The 24,908-nt window shown below is 41.0% G+C and overlaps 1 protein-coding gene across 1 annotated transcript in view; it reads right to left on the bottom strand.

The window, feature by feature from the left end:
* LOC137323576 (low-density lipoprotein receptor-related protein 1-like) overlaps positions 1–24,908 on the bottom strand; it is a 1,400,855-nt gene that overhangs the window by 199,315 nt on the left and 1,176,632 nt on the right. The window contains exons 55-58 of the mRNA XM_067987196.1: positions 15,319–15,506; positions 13,382–13,565; positions 10,788–10,873; positions 10,567–10,686 (exon numbers count right to left, since the gene is read on the bottom strand). Of these exons, the coding sequence (XP_067843297.1) occupies positions 10,567–10,686; positions 10,788–10,873; positions 13,382–13,565; positions 15,319–15,506 (578 nt within the window). The remainder of the gene's footprint in view (positions 1–10,566; positions 10,687–10,787; positions 10,874–13,381; positions 13,566–15,318; positions 15,507–24,908) is intronic.

Genomic DNA, 24,908 nt, shown 5'->3' with positions numbered 1-24,908 from the left:
CAGGATAATTAATTGGTGATTAGGAATATCCCCTGCAGTCATGCCTTATGACTCCAGAATGGCATCCACAGACAGATGGGGAGAACAAATATAAGGCCCATGGAACGACAAGAATTTAATTAGACAAGACAATAGGCATTTTGAAATCTTGTTTTAAGTGCCTAGATAAACCTGGTGCAGCCCTGCAATACAGCCCAGCAGGATTCACTGGAATCACTGTAGCTTGCTGGGACCTACATAATGAGGTAGATTTTCGCCTTTCTCCTTACAATGCTTGTGAAGCACTGCCTGCGTGGAACGCAGAAAGAAAAAAATTATCAGGGACGACTGCATGCCCCGCAAAGAATGCACTGGATTTTCCTTGCGCTCATTTTGGAAAATCAGGCAAGTTCTGTAAAGGCTGGGCAATCCTCTCTGCCAGATTTTCCTTTTTGCACACTGCCCATGTGAGGCTTAATACCCAGGCATTAAAGATGAAAATCTATCGCATTATCACTTGGAATACAGAAAGTGTTGCTACATCCTTAAGTTGAAGGAGATGATGATGATGATGATGAAGATGGAGAGGGCCCTCTGTTCCCAAATCAGCAGGAAGTTGCATAGGAGAAAAACAGCCATCAGCCTGCAGCCACAGAAAGAAGGCAGCAACTTACAATGGAGTGCTATCAGTAAATAAAAGTTGACAAAGTGAATAAGATTCCCCTGGTTCTCCCCCACCCACAACTGCATCATAAAGATCACCAGAGAGTGACTTCTGTACTTTGCCTCCATAATACAGAAGTCACTCTCTCATATATCATCATGCTAGTTCACTAGGTTACAAAAATACACAGAAATGAACTCTTAAGTTTATGTATTCAAACAATTTTTACTTTACAGAACAAAATTAAGCATCATTTTCCAATAATTTCCTACACTCTAACTGCAACTATTTCTTATCACCCTGTCTACCCTTTGCGCCAGCTACCTTACTTGCTCCAGCTCCTAATCCACTACTTCTTGAGCATCCCTGATTTCCTTCACCCCACCATTGGCAGCCGTGCCTTCACCTGTCTAGGTCCCAAGCTCTGGAATTCCCTTCCTAAACCTCTCCTCCTCTTTACCTCTCTCTTTCCACTTTAAGATGCTCCTTAAAATCTACCTTTTTAACCAAGCTTTTAACCTGACCTAATATCTCCTTATGTGGTTTGGCATCAAATTATTTCTGATAATGTTCCTGGAAAGCGCCTTAGGATATTTTACTACGTTAAAGGCGTTGTGTAAATGCAAGTTGTTGTTGTTCTGTGAAGTGCTCCTTGAGTGATGCAATGTTGAGAGGTGGGCGACTGGAAACGAGGGTTCTCCGTATCGTCTGTGGCTTCGCCAATCCTCCGCTGAAGTTATGGCAGCCGAATGGGAGAATCCTTAAGGAAATTCCCAGCATCTGGCTCAGTATCACATCGATGCCATACTTACCCATTAAAACATACTTACTTTTCCCTTTGTTGCTTCAGTCGTAGACATCCTTTGCTGACCCAAATCCCACTATAATGATGGGTGCACCTACAGTAGAACAGTGGCTCATATACACACATGGTATATTCGATTCTACATATACTTCTTGATTTTTTTTCTTGAAAAAGACTGGTTAACCTGAATTGTATCAAATTTATTTTGAATCTTCAGCCAAATAAACAAAGGTTTTTGGTACAAATGTACTAGCTATTATTTAAAAAAAGATTTTTCTATCCTTGCCACAAAAATACGATAAAAGTTTTCAAAACAGTTAACTTGTAAATTCTTCAATGAAGATCCAAGAAATATGGCCAGACATCTTCAGGCACAAGACCATTAAGGTTTAATTGTAGATTTCAGCAAAGGCTTGAGCTGGAGGGCCAAGATCAATCAATCAATTAACATTGTACCTAATGAAGGCATCACCAAATCCTACAAAATCAATTATAACAAGGGCATTTGATAGATAAAACTACTGCTCTAGTCTTCCATTACCTGTCTTTTGATATATTCTCCTATGGTCTCCCAGAGGCCTTTCCTAAGATTAATATAGATAAGTTCCTTCATGGCTAATATACAGATATAATGGTACTGTCCGCGTCTCCAAAACCTACGTGATAGACAGTATGTTTAGTTTCTGATACTATTACATCCACTCAGCTGAATACAAATAACAAATAACTATAATTCCTACAGGCACAGCATATGCTTTGACTACAAGTACTTACCTCCAGTACGATAGGATTTGTCCCTAAGGACACATACGGCTAGCCAGAGGTACTGGAACCGTCTCGGGCTGTGAGTGCAGGTCTGCATTGTCATGGAGGGGGGTCAGGATTATTTTTTTTTATTATTCGTTCATGGGATGTGGGCGTCGTTGGCGAGGCCAGCATTTATTGCCCATCCCTAATTGCCCTTGAGAAGGTGGTGGTGAGCCGCCTTCTTGAACCGTGTGGTGAAGGTTCTCCCACAGTGCTGTTAGGAATGGAGTTCCCGGATTTTGACCCAGCGACGATGAAGGAACGGCGACATATTTCTAAGTCGGGATGGTGTGTGACTTGGAGGGGAACTTGCAGGTGTTGTTGTTCCCATGTGCCTGCTGCTCTTGCCCTTCTAGGTGGTAGAGGTCGCGGGTTTGGGAGGTCCTGTCGAAGAAGCCTTGGCGAGTTGCTGCAGTGCATCCTGTGGATGGTACACACTGCAGCCACTGTGCGCCGGTGGTGAAGGGAGTGAATGTTTAGGGTGGTGGATGGGGTGCCAATCAAGCGGGCTGCTTTGTCCTGGATGGTGTCGAGCTTCTTGAGTGTTATTGGAGCTGCACTCATCCAGGCATTATTAGCAGGAGTAGGCTAACCAACATTAATGACATTCCCTTCACTGGATCTAAAAACTGCTTAGGTACCAATTATATGCATAGATGTTGTTTCTCCAGGTGCACAGCCTCCTTTTGCCTTCTGTTTTGTCAGTACTTGTATTATTAATGCGAAGATTTTTTTCTCTTTCCTACTGCCTGTTGGTTTCTGAATGAAAAGGTGATGAATCTTTGTTTCTTGTTTTGCAATATCTCCTGATTTACTTTTGCAAACAGCTAGCTTAAGTGCACATTGCAACCATCACAGGGGGAGAGTTATGCCCTGCAGTGCATTGGGAGAGCAGAAGTGGAGGGAATCGCATTTTTAGCATCTTTAATGTAGTAAAACGTCCCAAGGCGTTTCACAGGAGCGTTATTAAATAAAATTTGACACCGAGCAACATAAAGAGATATTAGGACAGGTGACCAAAAGGTTTATCAAAGAGGTAGCTTTTAAGGCGCGTCTTAAAGGAGGAAAGAGAGGTAGAGAGGTGAAGAGGTTTAAGGAGAGAATTCCAAAGCTTACAGCCTAGGCAGCTGAAGGTGGAGTGATGAAAATCGGGGATGTACAAGAGGCCAGAATTGGAGGAGCACAGAGATCTTGGAGGGTTGCAGGGCTGAAGGAGGTTACAGAGACAGTGAGAGGCGAGGTCATGGAGGGATTTGAAAAGACGGATGAGAATTTTAAAATCGAACCATTGTCGGACCGGGAGCCAATATAGGTCAGTAAACACAGGGATGGTGGGTGTTTGCAGAGGGCATTGGAAAATTGGGTTTGCAGACCCTGTGCCCACTTCCTACAGATTCATAAGACTATAGTCTGCTGCTTTCTTGAGATACAGTACATTTCTTCAGCAGAAGTGAGGCTCACAAAGGTGTTCCAGGCAGGGTACATGGTCTGGAATGCTCGGGAGAAGTCTTTTTTCCAATGAGGTCAGTGGCATTCCTGAAAAGAGGCTGATTTCTTATATTTATTTACTTCTTTAGCCAGACCTACTGGAATTGCCACAAGTAGCTAACCAGTGCTGCATTTTACTGACCCTCTCTCCTCTATCAAATGGGCACCCAAGATATGCCAATGCTGGTGCAGGTGCTCACCAATATTATGCAAATTGATAGACCCTGGAAAAGCTGATAGAGTCAAGAACTTAGCACTGGTGGATTGGAACTTCTGCTCTGTCACCAAACCTACGGCGGACAGGGACCGTGGGTATTGGGGAGAGAAAGAGTGATAGCCCTAGCCGGACAATATGGAAGAAAAATGTTTCTTGAAGCATGTAAGATTACCTCTTCACGGTATCAGAATTACCTTTCTATCTCCTATACCACTTATCCTCTCCCCTTTCTGAATGTTATAACCAATTTAATGTCAACTGGTGTAGAATTAAGGACAATTTTGTTCTGTGCACCTATGCCCCTAAGACCTGGTTTGAGACTGCCCAAACCCATTTCATGCATTGGGCCACTGGAAAGCTAGATTTTGCCTGCTGATACCTCTAGTTCTTTCGGTTCTTTCAACAGGTCTCATATTATGAAACATCTGTCTCTATTATTGTTACGTCCAGCTGCTTCCTGTTGTTACATCATCAATAACCAAAAATAATGATAAATTAATCCTATATGAATCCCAGCTACTGTAATAAAGTGAATATTTAACATGGTAGTGGAACCACAAGGTATCTCAGTGCCCATGGTCATGGTTATGGTATATATGCTCCAGGTCATTTCTTTCAACAATTAACATATACCTCTTAATTAAATCCAAAGATTCCTTCCTTCATTAGAAATATCGAATTAATAAAATAGTGTTTTGCATCACTACAGCTCCACTCCTCAAAGGAGTTCAGGCAGACTACTCCAAGCTCTTTACTTCATTATTAAATTTTGGCTTAAACAGGTTTTTGCCCAAAAGTATTTTGGTGAAATCTTTTGAAACTTTGCAAAAGCAGCAGAATTCTTCCAGCTAATACTGCAGCAATATCAAATTCATAGCAACTTACTCACATGGGAGCTTTTCCATTCGACTGGTACTAATCACATAAGGGGGTGATTTTAACTCTATCCACCCGTCGGAGGGGAAATTAAAATTAGCCAGGAGACTTAGCTGCCGATGTCTTGCCCGGATCTTGGCATCTTCGATTTTAACCTGCACTTCTTTGCAAGTGGCAAAGGCACCTACCTGAAGCCAGCAGGGTCCTTCTTTAGATATGCAGATTGGGTCCAGTGATGTCATTGGGCACCAACTGCTATTTTAACTCTGGCCTGAATGGAAAAGCCACTGCAGTTTTCCTGCCAGGTGAAGGCAGTAGGAAGCAGATTTGGGACTAGAAGAGGCCGTTTAAGATAAGTTTTTTTTACATTTCTTGTGGGCTGAGGAGAAGCCAGGAAGCCTGTCCCAAGCTCTCGCGGGACCCTCCCAAAAACCCTTCCCCGCGACTTACCTTCTTGCTTGTGAGTCTTCTTTTGGTGCTGGCTGGCAGCCTCCTGCCACCTGAACTTCTGCTGCACCCACTCACCAGCTGCCGTTTCCCTCATTTCAGGTGGACAGTTGACCAGCGCCATGCAGATGAGGCATAGGACCAGTTAAAATCGCCCAGGCCTCGTGTTGTCAAGATCTGAGGGGGTTGGCGCTCATCTCACCCCTGCCTACCTGAAACCCACTCCTAGTTAAAATTCCCCTATGGTCTTGGTGAGCTAGGGAGGGGCTATAAAAAAAAACAAAAGGCTATCAAGGCACTTGAATAACTGCTTGACGTTAAGAAACATTTGCTAATGACTGAGTGCATTGTATTGTAAGCCTTGTTGTACCTGTGTTCTGCATCTGTGAGTTCCACAATGGAATCGTGAACCACATTTGTAGGCCATATCCCAAATCTATCAACAACCAGCCACAAACAGAGATGACGAGCTGAGAATGAATGATTTTCCATTCCACTCCCACTGACCTCTCTGTCCATGGTTTCCAACACTATTCTAATGAAACTCAATGCAAACTCGAGAAACAGCACCTCATCTTTCGATTAGACACCTTACAGCCTTCCGGCCTCAACAATGAGTTCAACAACTTTAGATCATAATCAACGCTCCCATTTTTTCAGACAGCGGGTGCTGGCAATGGTTCTGTTATTGCCATTTACACCTCCTCTGGACCCATTTTTTGTTTCTTTACTTATCCCATTACCACCCCCTTTTGCCTTGCACCATCATCCCTCTTGTCATTTAATCACTCTTGCCTACCACCCTATCACAGGCCTTCCCCTTTGTTCTCCCCCCCTCCCTTTTCCCAGGCTTAGTACTTGTCTTTAAACTGTTAAATCTCTAACTTCTTCCAGTTTTGATGAAAGGTCATCAACCTGAAAAGTTAACTCTATTTCTCTCTCCACAGATGCTGCCTGACCGGCTGAGTGTTCCCAGCATTTTCTGTTTTGATTCATATATATTTATTCCAATTATTGGGCATTCACAAACAAAATCCTATGCTGAGCATCGCACAGTATCTGCACATTAACTGAATGGAAGCCTTTATGATTGCTGTAGGTTGTAGGATTCGTTGTGGATGTTCGTACCTCTATGTGATTGTATTTAACAACACCCAAGACCTTGGGGAAGGTAGCAATGTCATAAAGTTATTGTAGTCTCTTCGACTATTTACCCACACCTCTGTGGAAATGGATGAGCCTGTGGACCCTCTGGAATAGTGCATCAGTCACATTTTCAGAGCAGCTGGGTATTGATCGTTCTTTGGATAAAGCCTGCTGAATTACCACCAGATGATTGGATTGAGCCAGTGGGGGAAAAGAAATTAGGGCAGTTGTGAGCTTCACAGCCACAGACAAACAGTTTTAGTCACAAAGGAAACCCTTAAGGCATTTGCTGCTATTTGACACAGTTCATTAATTGCATCCCAGGACAGCTTGAGCTTTCTTAAACAACTCTGCATGACAGAGTGGCCATGTAAACTTTCCATTTTATATACGGTCATATTCTGAACTGGAGTCATAGCTAATATGACCATTGCCCTAACTGGATCAGCCCCCTCCTCTTCATTTAATTAGCTTATGTTGTGTTTTTGCAACAAGTTTCCAAAACTATTTCTGATATTGTAAACTTATATTTAGAAATTCAGGTGTTGACTTTAACCCAAACCACAGAAACCGGGTGGGTGGGCAGTGAAAATCACACAGATTACTTACCTGCCTTGGAGATGCTGGGAGTTGACGGTTCCTAATTTTAACCTGCTCAATTGAGCAAGCAGCAAGGACCCATCCAGGACAGTGGGGTACTTTTTTCCATATACGATCTCGGGTCCTGATGACTGCTGTTTTAACTTAGTGACCTGAGTGGGAAGCCACAGCTACTTTCCTGCCAGGCCAACCTAGTGGGAAGAGGATTGGAGCCAGAAGAGGTCTATAAATGTTAGTTTTTTAAAAATTTCCTTGTGGGGCCATGAGGAGCAGAAGTGTTCCTCCAGGCTTCACAAGCAAAGTTTAGGCCTCCATTGCGGGGGACTCACCCCCACCTCCTCCCTTAATGATTGAGAGATCTCTGTGTGACAGCCCCGGCAGCCTGATCCCATCACCAATTTTGGTTGGGCCTCGGGCCTACCTGTTCCAGCGCAAGGAATGTTCCCTGTGCCCAGTTTGTGACGGCAGCCCCGCTGTGCAATTTCTACCTCTTAATGTCGGAAAAAATGCCAACCAAAAATTGGGCAATTCAGCCAAGAGGCATGGCATGGTCAAACACAAGGTTCCATTTTATGATTTACTAATATGGAATATTAGACAATGATAAATAATTTGAGCATTGTACTATTAGATTTCCTATTGGATCACTGTAATATTAACCTGTTACCTGTCTGGCAAGATTGCTGATATGCTTTATGACAAATTTTGGTGTAAGCATGTAGAAGACGAATGCACCCATGAGACTACCGAGTTCACACAATAGTCATTTACATATTAGAAATGGTATGGCACATGGCCCTGACTGCAGATCCACTTTCCAGCAAGTCCTTCATGCACATCATGTGGGTCATTGCAATAAAGAATTATGAATGATTTCGACAGTATACTCCATTTGGGGGCATATGACTGAAAATAGCAGAATGTGAGTTTACATTCATAATTCCCACATAGCAAGTTTATGATTGATCTCAACCAAGCCATCAAGGTCGAGCAACAAAGTTCTCTCAAGAATCTTCCCAGACGGAGACAAAATTAGAAGGCCAATCACTGTCGGCCCCTGTCATGTAACTCCATGAGTCCATGTATCAAAAGTACAATTGGCTGAGACCTAGAAGCAAGTTGTCCACCTGGTTAGTGACACTAGGTAGAATAGGTAAGCGTAGGAAAGATTTTTTGTTAAAATGTTGCATCCTAGTAGCAGATCCGATCCAAGAGTATACAAGCAAAAATACTGTTAAACTAGTTTTTCAAATGTAACTTTTAAATTTGATGCTATTGTCGCATACAATCAACCAGCAGTAGAGCAGCAGGTTTCAGACAGAGATTCTGTTGTAATATAACATTCCATCTATCAATTTGATGTTAGCAGCAATGTTGGACATTTCCACAAAGCTATGGTTGATAATAAGTCACTGGGTATAGTCGTTTAAATCACTTTGAAAGCCAACAGGCAGCACTTGCAAAAATGTTTTCTATATAACATTCTGTTACCTGCAATCATGAATCTGCTGATAATGTAACAGATGTTGATTGAAGTGATTTGTTTTGCTTTGTTAAAATGAGCTTACTGAAAGTTTGCTGAATCCACACTAAAACTGCTGCTTCAACCATGCTCCAACGATTACATTCACTCCAGTGGTAATGTTTAGGATCGTAGACAGTTTCTCAGAGTTATATTGTTTATATTGATGGATGGGACTGGAGTAATACTAAGTACAAGTTATTTTCATTGGCAGGAAATTGCATTCGTAAACTGGAGATGACAAGTGATAGTTTTTGCTATCACCTTTCTGTGCTTATTTTAGGCCTGTGACTTGACCGTACATGCAAACCCTTTCTAAATGATGATAGAAAATGCTGGAATATACAGCAGGTTAGAATTTGTAGAGAGAAAATACAGATTAACATTTTCGGTGTAGAGCAAGAGTCTTGCACCCAAAACATTTAACTTGTCTTTTCTCTCACCTACTGTGCGTTTCCAGCAATGCAGTTTTTGACTGGCTATAACCATTTCTAAGCCCTATCGAAATATAAAAAAGAAACATTGCCGTTCCAATCTCAAACCTATGTAGCTGTTGTGCGATTCTCTACCTTTCAATCTTAATGAACAAATATTTATTTTTTTAAGATATAATGGCACCAGAAATTCATCCAGCCTAAGTGTTGGGATTTACTCGCCCATGGCCGCTGCTCCTAATCCTACCAAAGTACATGGTGTCAGGTGGTGCGACCATGAAAAGCAAGCTTTTTCGCACCTAGGATATCACCGACCCCCACCTCACCACCCCCCCCCCCACAACCAGAAGAGGCCAAATAGTGCAGCATAAATGGGTAGCTGGGAGGAGGGATGATGGGCTTCCCCACCCTCCGGGCAATGAGCTAAGGGGGCTGCATTTACATTTATTAAGAAAAAGTCCCCTTCATTTTTGAGGCTCTGGGTTCTGATCACAATCTAGACCCCTTCCTCTTGGGGCCCTCATGTGCCTGAAGAGAGGCTGGTACACCTCTTCTCCTTTAACATATCAGCCTCTAATATTACGTTGGATCTCTGTCGGCTGACGATGAGCCCTGCTCCCTCTGACGAGGGTGCCTAAGTGAGGGGCGAATAGAGGTTTCTCGTGAAATTGTGATCATATCTAAATGCGTTAAGTGCATAGGTTCAGATAGAGATGGATCTTTTTCCAATGTTTTCATTTTTGAAAACCACTATAAGCACGACAAAATGAAACAAATGATTCGATGGAAGCTCATATGAACTACAAAAGTATACTAAATATCTTACATATATAAGTCAGTTAGGCTAGTCATTCTAGAAACAGATCAGTTTAGGCACTCTATTATCTTCCCAGAACTCTTAACCATAAGATTATTTGAAATTGGATCATTACACAAGGTAAGGTGTATATATTGTGAATGATTACAGACTTGATGGAATACCTAGTTAGCAAGGCAAAACATCTTTAATAATTCAGGGGTTAACTTGATGTGAGACAAGTAAGTAATGTGAAAAGGCTGACCCAACTAACATTTCATCCCAACCATGTTAGATCTCTCGGATTGAGGCTTAATTTATCTAAGTAATGAAATGGAATTTTTCAGATACCAATATATGACATTGGCACATATTAAATCGTATGGAAGTTTGGAAGATTTGAGGGTAAGATAATAAAATGATTTTCTCTTGACAATAGACAGATATATTAAAAAAATTAGGAGGAGATTTCTAATCTCATTTGTTTTTATTTACTTGAAAATATAAAATTATGCTCTGGACCATATTATTGTGAGACGTGCTTTGTAAATACACTTTTTCTGTACGAGTAGGAAAAGTCCAATAATGTCAAATTATGTGACATGATTTAACTATTGTACATCCAAAATAGTATGATAACAGTATAAAACCTATGTGAGTTCAGGTCCAATATTTTAAAAAAATCAAACATAATGTTTAATATAGGGGCTACAATAGTTCTCATGAGAAATAATAGAAAATTCTGAAATTATTAGCAGACAAATTCCCAATGCAAATATTCCTACCTCAGGATTGCTTCCATTCAGATGGATCCTCGATAATGTACTGCTTTGTGTGGTGAAATCAGCCCAATAAATACATTGCTCACTGTAGTCAAAATCTATTGCGTGAACATTATTCAGCCCCTGTAAAATAAACAAACTTAATTGTTACTGTATCAAAAAGATTTCAAATACAAAGCAAGGCACAAAGGTAGAAAAGATATGGAACTTTTAAAACATCTTACCTGTTTTAATAATGTGTAATTGAATCCATCTATACTCATTTTTCTTATTTCATGTCGATCAGCAAAAATTAAAAATGGTTCCTCAGCTGAATACAAAGTAAAAGAACACTTCACTAAGTGCAGTAATGGCATAAATATTTATGAAGCCAATATAAAATATTTAGCTATGCTGATATACATTCTTTACAAAAGCTTTCCCAGATCTTATAAATTATTACACATGGGACAATCTTGCATGAATTTGTTTAAATGTGACAACGGGCAGTTATGTCTTTACATTTAGTCCAAGCCTAGTCTACCTTCAGTCATTATTGCATCCTTACCTCACTGCGCCCTCTTGCAAAAGTTGAAATCCCTAGCAATGTACATTCTGTAATGTTCATATCCAAGTCTAACCTTTTCTCCATGAATAAGGCCAAAGACAACCAAGTAATTAAAACACTAAAATAATAGAAAATCTTGACATTCAGAATACATACCATGTGGATTAATAATGGATTGGACTGCAGCTCCCTGTCATTCATTAGCACACATGTTCATTCCCAACCACTGTAAAGTTCCAACTATTAGTTACGGACTATGGTGGATTCTCACCAACATTGCTTTAACCAATAGTATTCTCCAGCACATTCTCAATAAAGCATAAGAACAGGAGGAGAATGAAGGCAAGTAAAAGTATGTGGCCTATCAAAGCTCATTCCTCTAGTTCCTCGGGTATCCCAATAGAACTACTAAAGTTCACAGCACAGAAGGAGATAATTTTCCCATCTATCTGTGCTGGCTGTTGGCTAGAGTGATCCAAAACAAATCCCACTGCCCAACACTCGTCTGTTGCTTTGGATCTTCCTTTATATCCAGCAGTAATTTGATCATTCCGTGTTTGTTTGTCTCTACGACCTTGCCCAGCAGATTATTAAAAAAATAGAAAGACAGACTTGCATTTATATAGCACCTTTCACGGCCTCAGGATGTCCCAAAGCACTTTACAGTCAATGAAGTACTTTTTGAAGTGTAGTAACTGTTGTAATGTAGGAAACCTGGCAGCCAATTTGTGCACAGCAAGCTCCCACAAACAGCAATGTGATAATGACCAGATAAGTGATTTTAATTGAGGGAATGTTGGTTCCTAACATTTATTGCTCTTTGAATAAAGAAATTCCTTGTGATGTTTGTTTTAAATTTATTTTTCACTATTTTTCTCTTCTACAATGAAATTATTTTAACGTTTTCTTTATACTATTTAATAATACTTCAATACCTCAGTGGGGTTTCCTTCAACCATTTTTCCAGACTACAGAGCTTCAGCTTTTCTAATCTGTTCTCTTAGGTCACCCCATTACATGTGGAATTAGATTTGTTGCTCTTCTCTGAACCCTCTGCAATATATGTATATATATTTTTATGGTACAGTTTACTAGAATTGAACACAGTACTCCAAGTATGGTCTAACCAGTGCATTGTAAAGTCTTAGCAGAATACCTGCAGACTTGTACTCTACTGTTCTGGCTATATATCCCAACTTTCTTTTTGTATTTTTAATTGAAAGTGATGAGTCCATTATTACTGCCAGGTTTCTTTCTAGTACTCCTATGATAATTCAGTTCCATTCACTGCACAATTTTTTTCTGTCAATATTCAATACTTTACATTGAACACTGTTAAACTGCACACTTATTATTTGCCATTGATCCATGGTATAATACAAGCCTATTTATTATCTCAGATGTAATTGTAAGCTTGTAATACGCAGTTGTGAAGTGACTTATATACACCAAACAATGGTTAAAATGCAGTAAAATACGTTTTCCACTTTCACTGTCATGACTTAAAGGGGAAAAATATTCTACAAAGAGGTTGCATTATACTAAGTGTTATAAAGGAGGGTAATCACACGCTTAACAGCACCTCTCAGTCACCCTTTGTTCTGTGCTTTAAAGCTACAAGTTAGAGGCAACACAAGAGCAGACATTTTGTACACTGCTCCTCCAATGTGACACCAGGAAGTTCCACCTCCGTTACATCATGCAAGGGAGAACATTGCTGAGATTCCATTTTTCATGGGGAGTCCTATACAAAATGTCTGCTTCCAAACTGTCTCTAACTGCCTTCTTAAAGCATTATACACAATCACAAGGGGTAACAGAAAGATGCTTATGCATGCCCAGGTAACTTCTTACATAGCAGACACCGACTTTACTAACCAATAGCAGACACTTCTCTGTAACAAAGTTATTTTGCCTTGTAAACAATCCTCAGGATGTAAAAAACTACTGGGGCAATTTTGAGAATCTCTATCATGGTAGATGGCAATAAAATGATATTGTTCTTTTAAAAAAAGGAAATCTATGGGCTGAAACCACATTGTGTGAGATTAGTAATGGACACATTAATGTGTTCATATGAAATCTCTTTGTCCACTATTTTAATGGTGGTCTTAATCAATATTTTAATGTGCTAGTTACTAATCTAACATAGTACAATTTCAGTCCACTGGTTCTAAAAATAGTACTTTTCTTCTACTCATATTTTACATTCTTAAATCTCGTGAGGCTATTCGGGTTTTAATGCAGAGGGGAATAAATAGAAAATCATACCTGATAAAACTTTGCAGCTATTGGGATTATCTGCTCGTATTTCATAACCTTCTGCACATAAACACTTGTAGGTTCCATAGGTATTGATGCATTGCTGGCTACAGGGGAAGGTGGTTGCACATTCATCAATGTCAATACAGGTTTTGCCATCATCTTTCAGTCTGAATCCAGGCCAGCATTTGCACTGAAAAATACAAATCATTAAAAAAAATACTAACATCAGCAGTTCATTTAAAGAACATCACTTTTCAAAACAAAATATACTTCTTGCATAAAATTTAGGATAAAAAGAAACATTTTATAGTGCAACACAAGGCTTTATTTTGAAAGTTGCTAATTTTGAAAAAAAAAGGAAGATTTAAGTAATATAGTAAGTTCCTGAAAGGACGCATTGAATGATATCAAGCCTAGAAATTTGATGACATTGCACCCGTTTTACAGGCTTAATGTGGGCGCAAAAGCTTCCAATATGGAGGATGGCGTGTGCAGGTACTTTCCAAGCCGGAAGTGCACCACCTGCCATATTGGAATCGGCATCAAAAGAGGTGTCCAGCGCCCACGCCTGAAACAGGTATTAAACCCTTTGCATATTTAAAAAAAAGGGCCTAACGCCAGTTTGATGCCTTCTTTACCAAACTGATTTGGCCTAAATGCAGCCACTCCTGAACATCGCCAGCCAGTAAAAGGTGTAATGCATGTGGCCGAACCAACTGTCCTTAAAAGGAGCAATGCTGGCCACCACCAAAAGGTAAGTTTTGCAAAATATATTTACCTGAAAACCAACTCCGCTGCAGCTCTTAAGACCATTGCTGGCTGCCGATCGCCCCACTCCCTCTCCTGATCGTTGCCTCCCTCCCTCAGTCGACCCCTTGCTCTCCCGGTCTCCACCTTCCTCTCCTGGTCACTCCCTTCCCTTACGATTAAATCCTCTCTCCCGTTGGCCCCCTTCCCTCCCAATTGCCTACCCTTTCTTCCAGGACCTACCTGAGGACCGCTGCTGACGACGATGTGGCCTGAAATTGCAAAATTGCAATCCCCTTCATTGCCGAGCACCCTGGGGGCGTCCAGCAGATGTCTGCAACTTGCAGGTGCATGAGGCTCGAGACCCAATATCGGGTGGGCCTTGGGCCTACCCATTCCAGCACTGGCCAGCAGGAACCTTTCAAACCCACATCTCCATGTGTTAAATCTTATGTATTTTTGTCTCACAAAATCATGGTATTCAGTAAATTACATAACAGAAGAATTACAAAATTATGAAACATTACTCTCGAATTATCATTACATTTCTCTTATGTCCACTCCTTGTGAAAGTGAGGGAGTACAGTGCTGAATAATTGCACTAATATTCAGCTTCAGATATTTGCACAACATATTTTTGCATCTAGTACAGAACAGGAAGCAAATAGCATCGTTGGAAAACTACAAAGATCATTAGGTAATCAAAGAGTTTGTGCACCTCTAATTTAAAAATTCGAGATCTAAAATTTGGTTATTAATTTGTTTGTTCATTTTCTTTGACTTTCTATGGATTAAAGCAAGGGTAAATGAAATAAACATAAGAACATAAGAAATAGGAGTAAGAAAGGCCACAAGGCCCCTCGAGCCTGCTCCGCCATTCAACAAGATCATGGCTGATCTTTGGCCTCAACTCTCCTTTCCCGTCAAATTCCCATAACCCTGGATTCCCTTAGAATCCAAAAATCTATCGATCTCAGCCTTGAATACACTCAACGACTGAGCATCCATAGCCCTCTGGGGTAACAAATTCATAAAGGCCATGCCTTATTTAAATTAGCTTGAATACTGACTTCCGAGACCAAACACAGATTTGATTTTACTCACAAAAGCTTTTCAACCCTTTTAGTTCGAAGTAAAACTACTATTCTATTTATTGGTGGCAATAATTTAGATTCAAAATTCACATTAGCACTAACCTTGTACCCAATTTTGAGGTCTTGACAGTCTTGCGAACATCCACTGATTCGCTTATTTGCACATTCATTGACAAAGCAATTGTTTTCATCTGATCCATCTTCACAATCATTATTCTTATCACAAGTAAGGGTTTCATTTATACACCTTCCATTTTTGCACAGATAAAAAGAATCACTGCAATTTTTTCCTGAAATTGAGAAGAAAATAAGAGAAATGAATAGCTTTCACTACCTCATGAAGGATAAGTTCATACTGGCAACCTTTACTTTCTGGGGCTAAACAACATTAATAAACAACCAGAGCTATTTATAAAATATCAGCGACAAATGATCATCAACATTGGGAAACTATCACAGACTGAAAAAAAATTAACTTTTGGTTATTATCTTCAGCAATAGAAATTATTTTTCACTATTACAACCATTCGCTTTGGGCCCTAATTACAAATTTCCACCTGTGTCTCTCTATGGGGCAAACAAGAATTGTACAGGTATAGTTCTCTCAGTAGCTTGATTTTGGAGTCTTAAATGTAGTCAGAGACCCAGTTTGACAAAATAAAAAATCACTGAATTTTATTGATAGTGTTTCTGATTTCCATTGTTATACCTGAAAAGACTGATGCAGAAATGATATGGTTCCTCCCTCGCATGCTTTGTTGTTTGTTGTATTTTGGTGTTGACATGCTCAGGACATCAAAAGAGAGAGTAAGATACTCTTAGTGGAAGTAACAATTGTAAAGAAAATTAAAAGAAGAAAAATGGGAATCCATGTACAATTCCTTACATTTTCCAAAAAAAGTATTATGAGAAAAAGAACAATGAATTCCAAATATTCATTGACGCTTCTGAGAATTTTGGTTTCAGGTCTTTCCTCACAAGGGTTCTGTGCATATGGAATATGCTATTTACATTGGGCCATTTTTAAAAGCATTTTCCATCACAGCAATCACGAACACAAGAGCAACGATAATAAAAGAACAGACAGTGATCTTCAGAAGTAATAGTTCGGTAAATGCAGAGATTGTATGTTGGTTAAGTAGGACATTATAATTCATTACGTCTTTGGTTTCAAAATGACTGACTTGCAAAATACCAATAAATTTTTCAAAACAATGCTTTCACCGTTGACACCACAGCCCTGATATTGATGGGGGGAGGGGTGGGGGCATGGAGAGGGGGGGGCAGAGGAGCAGATGGGTGCGGGGGGATCCCCGCAGTGAGCGAAGAACCTGGCAAGGCCGGAGACTTGGAGGCCCTGTCGATCTTAATTGGGGAGGCTGAAGGCTTCCTTGGGTAGCCTGAGGGGAGCATTCTTGCTCCTCCTGGCCTAGAAGGAGCTTAAAAACAGGCAAAGTACTTTGTTTTACCTGTTTGGTTGACTGGCCTCTTCTGGCCAGTCGGCTCCTCCTGCCCTATTTCTGCTGCTGGGCAACAGTCAACGTAGGACTACCCCTATGGTGAGGTTAAAAATATGTTGCGGTGCCGATGACATAATCGGCCATGACTTCTGAAACTTAAGTCGGCCCATGCCTGCTTTTAGCGGGAGCCTTGTGCAGTGCCAGAATGAATGAATGAATGTAGTAGTAAATGGCGGCGGTGCTAAAAAGGGTGGATTTAAAAAAGTGTGTTTGAAAAAGAAAGACTGTTTTATAGAATTAATTAACTCTTCTTAGTGTGTTGAAAATTAATAATTTAATGAAGCCTGTCAACATTGCTACCTCAAATAGATAGAGGTATTAAAAAGGGTAAGTTTGCTGTGGAATAATCTGACATTTTTCAATTCAACCAAACAGGTAAAACTATAATTAAGAATGGAACTATCAGACTACTAGGTTTTCCATGCCCAATGTATCACATCAGTTCTCATGGCCTAGTGTCAGTCTCTCCAAAAATTGGTTTTAATTTAATTCAGCCCTCAAATGCAGGTTTAATTTTATTGTTACACTAGCTGCCATCTTCAGGTTCCATTCATTTCATACTGGATCAATTATGATTGCAGATACAAAAACACATCTGAATGACTCCAGAACGTAAAATAAAAAAGTATGTAGATGGCAAGGGCTTCAAATCTTGTATCAGAGTGAAACAAATTATTTTGACTGTATTCTTTTGCATGTTAGTAACCTATCATGTTGTGGTCTACTGTTTTGGTTGATGTCAAGTTACTTTTAGCAGTCAGGTCGGCAGGAAGTGAGTGTAACCAATAACTTATTTCTAGGAATGTGCAAGAAAATAAGTCATGTTTGTCAATCTTTCATGCTTTTGCAACCTGAGGTATTGCACTGCAAAAGATTCTCTATTACTGTTTCAACAATGACTTTGAACCCTATTTTAGTTTTAACATTTTTTTCACATTCAGCCTAAGAAAGGGTTGTGGTTTTACAAGGGTACATGCTATTATTTCATATAATTGCACATTGATCAAATTCTTTTATTTAGCTGAGCTATCATGTTCCTGGACTTCCCAAATTTAAGTTTATCAATCACTCTGTACTCATCTGTCAAGTTTTAGAGAAGCAGCAAAACCATATGGGTCAGCAATTATTTCTTGACCAACAAGATATAAACACTCTATGGATTGGGAGGACCCAGATATGGGAGTATCACCTGCGACCAAAAGTACAAGCACATCTCAGGACATCAGGAGCCTAAAATACACCCATACAATGATTTAGTGAAAAAGAACTTGCATAGTTGTTCTCCTGCTAGTTTCAGCACCTTCTTTCATGTATTACATTAAAAAGTCAATGTCTATTTTACTAAATGAAACAAAACTAGATGATGTTTGAGGTGTCATTTATTTTGATTTGAACTGATAAAAGAGATTAAAATAGATTGGATAACTGGGGTTGTTTTCTTTGGAACAAAGGAGGCTGAGGGGAGAATGAATTGAGGTATATAAAATTATGATCGGACCAGATAAAGTGGATAGGGAAGACCTATTTCCCTTAGCAGAGGGGTCAGTGACCAGGGGTCATAGATTTAAAGTAATTGGTAGAAGGATTAGAGGGGAGCTGAGGAGAATTTTTTTCACCCAGAGGGTGGTGGGGCTCTGGAACTCACTGCCTGAAAGGGTGGTAGAGGCAGAAACCCTCAACTCATTTAAAAAGTACTTGGATGAGCACTTGAAGTGCCGTAACCTACAGGGCTACGGACCAAGTGCTGGAAAATGGGATTAAACTGGATAGCTCTTTTTCGGCCGGCACGGACATGATGGGCCGAATGGCCTCTTTCTGTGCTGTAACTTTCTATGATTCTATGAAAAGCCTGTTTGGTTTGATGCAAGAACTGGATATTTAGAATCATCCATCCTGTTTTTACTGATATCAACATTTAAAACCCCCCAAAATCTTTCAATCTCAATTGTTAACCTGAATACAATACATCAAGGGGTGAATTTCCATTGTGGTTCTCCCAATCATTCACCATAGCATCAATGGAAGAGCCACGGGAATCCTGTGTAAATGGTGTAAACGCTAATTATACATTTTTCCGGGGTTAAGAGGCTTTTCTGCCAAAGTTACGCTGGGCGAGCAGGAGAACTGCCCAAGTATTTCACCTGTAATATAAGCACACCAAAATTAATTCTCCTCCACACACCTAATTGAATCCCCATGTAATAAGCAACCTAGTTGGGTTGGGAGAGAAAGGAGTGCAGGGGTCCAGCAAGCATGGTTTTCTCAGTAATTCATTCTCATTAAAGCCTCCTGTGCAGATGGCTCTATGTGTGCCAGTCTTTCAGTTTTTGCAGCTCACTGCTTCAGAACACCTCTCAAAACTCCCCCTACCTGACTTCTCAGAATTGACACTGGAATGCTCTAGGCTTCCTGTGGCCTATTTTGTAGGGTTTCCATGACTGATACCCTAAGACTTTCTGGACAAAATGTTTAGATTTTTACTCCGTAATGTTTCAGATTTCCATGGAGAGGTGCTCTAAGTTTTGGCTTCAATGGAAAGTAAAATTGGGCAAGGTGTAAAACAGGCAGCTGATCCGATTCCATCAGTTTCCCATCTGGCAGGTTAGATTAAAATTACCTCCCACCCCCACTTGAAATGGACAGCACAATTATTATATTGGCTGAGGAATATCACAGCTTCTAGAATTTTCATTAAAATATTCATCAGAGGATAAGGGGTCGGCCATTTAGGATTGAAATGAGGAGACATTTCTTCATTCAGAGGGTTATGAATCTTTGGAATTCTTTACCCCAGAGGGCTTTGGATGCTCAGTCGTTGAGTATATTCAAGGCTGAGATTGATAGATTTTTGGACACTAAGGGAATCAAGGGCTATGAGGATAGGACAGGAAAGTGGAGTTGAAGTAGGAGATCAGCCATGATCTTATTGAATGGCGGAGCAAGCTCGAGGGGCCATATAGCTTACTCGTGCTACTATTTCTTATGTTCTTATGTTTTATACTTCGGACTTTTACGAAGCAAATTGAGGAGATATTTGGGAAATGATAGCTAGGTGAAAAAATGCACAGTTTGAGCGATGTGTGCATTTTACATAATGCTTTGAAAAACTATTCTGTTATCTACAAAACTGTTTTTTGAGTATCCTGTATTACCTCACAGTGGGTGAGAGGACTTAATGCACTATTTTACCAATTTTCAAACAAGTTGATGTCTGCAAGTTGGAGCATACAACCTTTGCGGGGGAGGGAAGAGAGAGATCGCCGGGGCAGGGGGGTGGGTGCTCAGCCGATCGCAGGGAGGATTGGGAGATCACGAGGAGCGAAAGATCGTGGCAGAAGCTGCACTTGAGGGGCCGGGTGAAGCACTCCTGCTCCCCCTGGCCGACAAGCAGTGCTCTAAAAAGCACTTACCTGCTGGAGCTGACATCTCCCGCCTCCCTTCAGTTGCCAGGTTTCCCGAGCCCTGGGAAACCCAGCCTGCAACCGATAAATTAAAATGGCTGCCAAAATTGAAACACCAAAATCTATACCAAAATTAGATTTCCACTTATAATCCTTTCACTTAATACATAAGCTATTTGAAGCAAAACAAGAAACTGTGATAAACAGGCAGAAGCGATTTGAGGCAGCTTAACACCGAGTCCTTTCAGACCTCTGATCAAATTACCGGCAAGGAATTTCACACAATTGCATTAAGCGTCCTTACACTAATATTGCACAATGCAATTTTTATCCATAGGCTAGAAATTACTATTGGTGATATCGGCAAACAATGGCATTCATACGACAGGATTCCTCTGCTATTTTAATGGAGACATTAGTCTATTTAAAATAAGTGTATTAATAAAATTTTATGATGTTTCAATCAATAAATCCCAACATAAAAGCTGATTCTGTTTTCCCTTCAATTATTTAACTGCAACATTGACGATTTATCTGGTCAAAAATAAAGCAAACATTGGCTTTAAATTGATGATTTTTTTCACAATGCTGCTGAATTTCTGCAAGAACAATTTAATCCTATAAGATTTTCTCTTCTCATGCAAGATTATGTCAGTGATATCCCAATGCTGCCATTATCCAGCCAGAACAGAACAGTTTAGGGGGTCGTTTTAACCTAACCCATCTGGAAGGATAGTGACGGGATTGGATCAGCCATGCATTTTACACCCTGCCCGGTTTTACTTTCCACTGAAAACGTGTCCCGCCGTGCAAATTAGGTTTAAGTTACTCCCGTTAACGCAAGTATTTACATTCTTGTTCCCTCGCTTAGGCACCGGGAGTTGGGGAGGGAGACGGGGGGCATGTGTCAGCAGCCAGGAAACCCGGAAATACCGGGAAGGCAGAGGTTGTGCCGAATTTAACGGCAGGACCTCATTAGAATATTTTTACTCCTTTTCCAGACCGGCAGCCGGCCAGATTGAGAGCCTGGCCAGCTGCCGGGCGGGAAAGCCTGCTGTAGATGGCAGCAACTGAGGAGTGTTGGGGAAAGTCCCCAGCAATCAAGAAGATTGGGGGTCGGTGGGGCAAGGTGGGGGGGGTTGCTGGGAGCGCAGCAGCGACGAGGGAGGGAGTGAGGGAGAGATCGCGGAGAGATAGGGATCGTGGGGGAAGAGGTAGAGATCGCGGGGGAAGAGATCGAGATCGCGGGGGAAGAGATCATGGGGTAGAGATCGCGGGGAGAGAAAGAGATAGCAGGAAGGGGGAAGAGACTGCGGGGGGGGGGGGGGTCGGCCATTCGCAGGGGAGAGAGATCGTGGTGGGGGGGATAGCTAGAGGTTGCGGGGAAGGAAAGAGAGAGATCGCCGGGGCGGGGGTGGGGGGGGTTGGTCAGCTGATTGCGGGGACGGTTGGAAGATCGTGAGGAGGGATGGAAGATCGCGAGGAGGGAAAGATCGTGGCAGAAGATGTGCTTGAGGGGCCGGGGGAAGCACTCCTGCTCCCCCTGTCCAACAAGCAGTGCTCTAAAAAGCACTTACCTGCTGGAGCTTACTTCCCGAGCCCTGGGAAACCTGGCCCACAACCGATAAATTAAAATGGCTGCCAAAATCTAAGGAACGGAGCCTCATAGAATCATAGAAAGTTACGGCAGAGAATGAGGCTATCCATGCCGAGCCTCATTAATAATATTATAATTACAGACCCACCTCTCCAGAGCGAGTTACTCGGACACCCCCAATACCACAGCGGTTAAATCGGAAGTAGCCATGTTCGTGGCGGGTTGGGATCGGGTTTCACATTTTTAACTATTTAATCTCCCTCCCCGACCCTTTTCCGCTCATCGTGGGGGGTGGGGGGTGGGGGGTTAAAATTACTCCCTTGGGCTCCCAATGCCATGAATCACCCATGGACAGATGATCTATTCCCAAATCTTTGCCAATGCTGCACTGAAGTTGTCTGATAGGAGCTGCCTATTCTCTCTCTGATGTTTGCTCCTGGGGGAAAACACAGCAAAACATCAACGCTTAGGTTGGAAATTCAATGGGTAGAGAATTACAGACTCAGCCTGCATCTCATCACTTCAGGCACCAATATTGGTGCTACTTTTCCCCCTTAGAATACAATTTTCCATTTGTTACGCAATTGTTTGGTGTTTTCAGTGGATTAACTCATTAGAGTTGAGCTTGTGAGTCACATGGTACAGCTGTTAGTTAAAGAAAGTTAACTATAGTTCCTTGAAGTGTTACAGATCGGAGGAATAGCGCGTAGAGACCCTTCTCATTTTGGTTGGAGCATATAAAATTTGCTCTCCCTATGAGGGAAAAGCTCCCATCTAAATCTCTAGGCTTTAAACCAGAGGCACAGTTGGGCTCCCTTCTTCCTCTCTATCTTGGAGCATTAAGTGAATGTAATAAGAGCTTTTGATACCGCTTGAGAACATGTGTTAAATTAGAATGCAAGCGGAATGGGATTGAATCCTCCTGATAAAGAAAACCTAATCTTTAGTTTGGGGTTACATGTCTACATGAGAAGCATGCTGATGACCCATAAGCTTGGATGCTTTGGGATCAAGTGATTTAAGTCAATATCTGAAATTCTCACAGCAGTTTAAAAGGGAATATTAAATGCAGTTTAAATAGTAACACAGGCACTGTAATTAGCCCCTCTGAGAGAGTGTCCAAAGGAGGTACCAGTACAAAGCTCCAGGCGAGGTGAATAGAAAACTAACCTGCACAGAAGCCTGTCACCCTTTCTATCTTGTTCTGCTAAATGTTTTCTGTTTTTTTTAAATCTTGTTCTGATCCTGACATTATATAAAAAAACAAGACTTTGCTTGCTTGGATTTGTCCTTTTCCACCTCCTTGTTTTGTTCACATGATTTGGAGCCCTTAGGTCAGCTCACCAACACAATCTATTGCGATAGCATGCCAAAAACTTGTACCAGCATTACAGCTCTACCTGAAATAGACTTTAATACTTACTCTTTATTTTAATTACTTAAGAAATGACCGAAAGTCAGAAAGATTAAAACTGAGTCTAAGGTCCAATAGCGGAGAGTGGGGAGTACCATGTTTAGTGCGGCAACTATGCAGTTAGTAACGTGAGTAGTGTCACAACTTATCTCTCTAACACCCTCTAGTTCCCTTTCCAGATCAAATAACTTACCTGTCTCCTCCTTGGTAAATTATCAAATCAATTATTTAGTAGCACATTAAATAAAGATTTTTACTGAACATGATATTTAAAGCTTAAAAGGAATACATAATGAGAGAAATTATGGTAATTAGAATCATAAAATGTCACAAAATAGAAACAAGATAAAGCAGTCCTCTTGATCAATGCCCATGCCATTGGATTCAATATCTACCCCCTACATTACCAGTGCACTGTAGCTGCAGTGTGTAATAGGATGCATTGCTGCAACTCACAAGCTTACTTCAAAAGTATCTCTCAGCTCCATGACCACTACCACCGAGAAGGACAAAAGCCACAATACAATGGGACCATCATCACCCGGCAAGTTCCCCTCCAACTCAAACACCATCCTGAATTGGTCCTTCATCATCACTGAGCTAATATCCTGGAATTTCCTACCTACCACCATCAGGAGGCACCATCACGAGAGGACTTCTGTGATTCAAAAATATGACCCACGACCACCATCTCAGGGCAATTGGGGACAGGCAATAATTGTAGCCAAGCCAGCATCACCAACATTCCATGCAGAAATAATAAAAGATAAACAGGCCATTCAATCTATCAAGTATGCACTGGAAGGAAGTTTGACAATAAGTGAGGAGGACTGTAAAAGACTTCAGGAAGACAGACAGGTTAGCAGAATGGGTTGACAGGTGGCAGATGCAATTTAATGTGCATAGGTGTGAGGTAATGCATTTTTTGAGAAAAACAAAGATTTGGAATGTACATTTAATAGAAAGAAGGATGTCAGTGAACAGAGAGAGTTTCAAATACATAATTCCCTGAGAGTGTGAGTGCGAGTGCAGATAGATAAAGCCATAAGATGGGCAGTTAAATTTTGGCTTCTATAATTGGGTCATAGAGTGCAAGAGTAAAGGAAGGAAGGAAGGAAAGAAGTAATGAGGAATTTATACAAAACATTGATTAAGCCACATTTAGAATGCTCGCACATTTTTGCGCATACTATTATATAACGGACACACAGAGTGTTCGGTATAGATTCATCAGGATGATACTGGGAATAGAAAACTATCATTATCAGCAGAGAATGGTGCTATTTCCATTGGTGGAGAGAGAGCTAAGAGAAGATTTAATAGAGGTCTTTAATATTATGAAGAAATTTTACAGTGAATAAGTTGAGACCAGATTGAAATTGTTCCTCATTGCGCCTGTTTTCCAGGTGGAAAATGGTCCAAAAATTACCAATTATCCAGGGCTATGCGCTGTGTCCCAAAGCCTAATTATATATCCGATTACCACATTAGCCATGGATGATTTTCAGGCGTCTTGGGTGGCCACCATAAACGGGCATTAGGCATCTTGCATATGCAAATGAGGAGCCTAATGCCTGTTTAAGAACCCCCCAGCAAAATTCATCAGTGTTGAGCGGAGCAACTCAGGTTTTGGTGCGATTTCTGCGGCCTAACAAGCAGCTGTCACTCAAAAGTTTTATCCCCCCACTTACCTTCCTTTGGAGCTGGGAAGCGCAGGAGTGCTCCTCCCGGCTGCACATCACTCCTGAGGGCTGCTGCTG

The sequence above is a fragment of the Heptranchias perlo genome, chromosome 7 (genome assembly GCF_035084215.1).
Source record: "Heptranchias perlo isolate sHepPer1 chromosome 7, sHepPer1.hap1, whole genome shotgun sequence".
In the NCBI taxonomy this organism is placed as follows: Eukaryota; Metazoa; Chordata; class Chondrichthyes; order Hexanchiformes; family Hexanchidae; genus Heptranchias; species Heptranchias perlo.
Note: the sequence above shows the minus strand (reverse complement) of the source record. Positions and strands in the feature narration are given on the sequence as shown.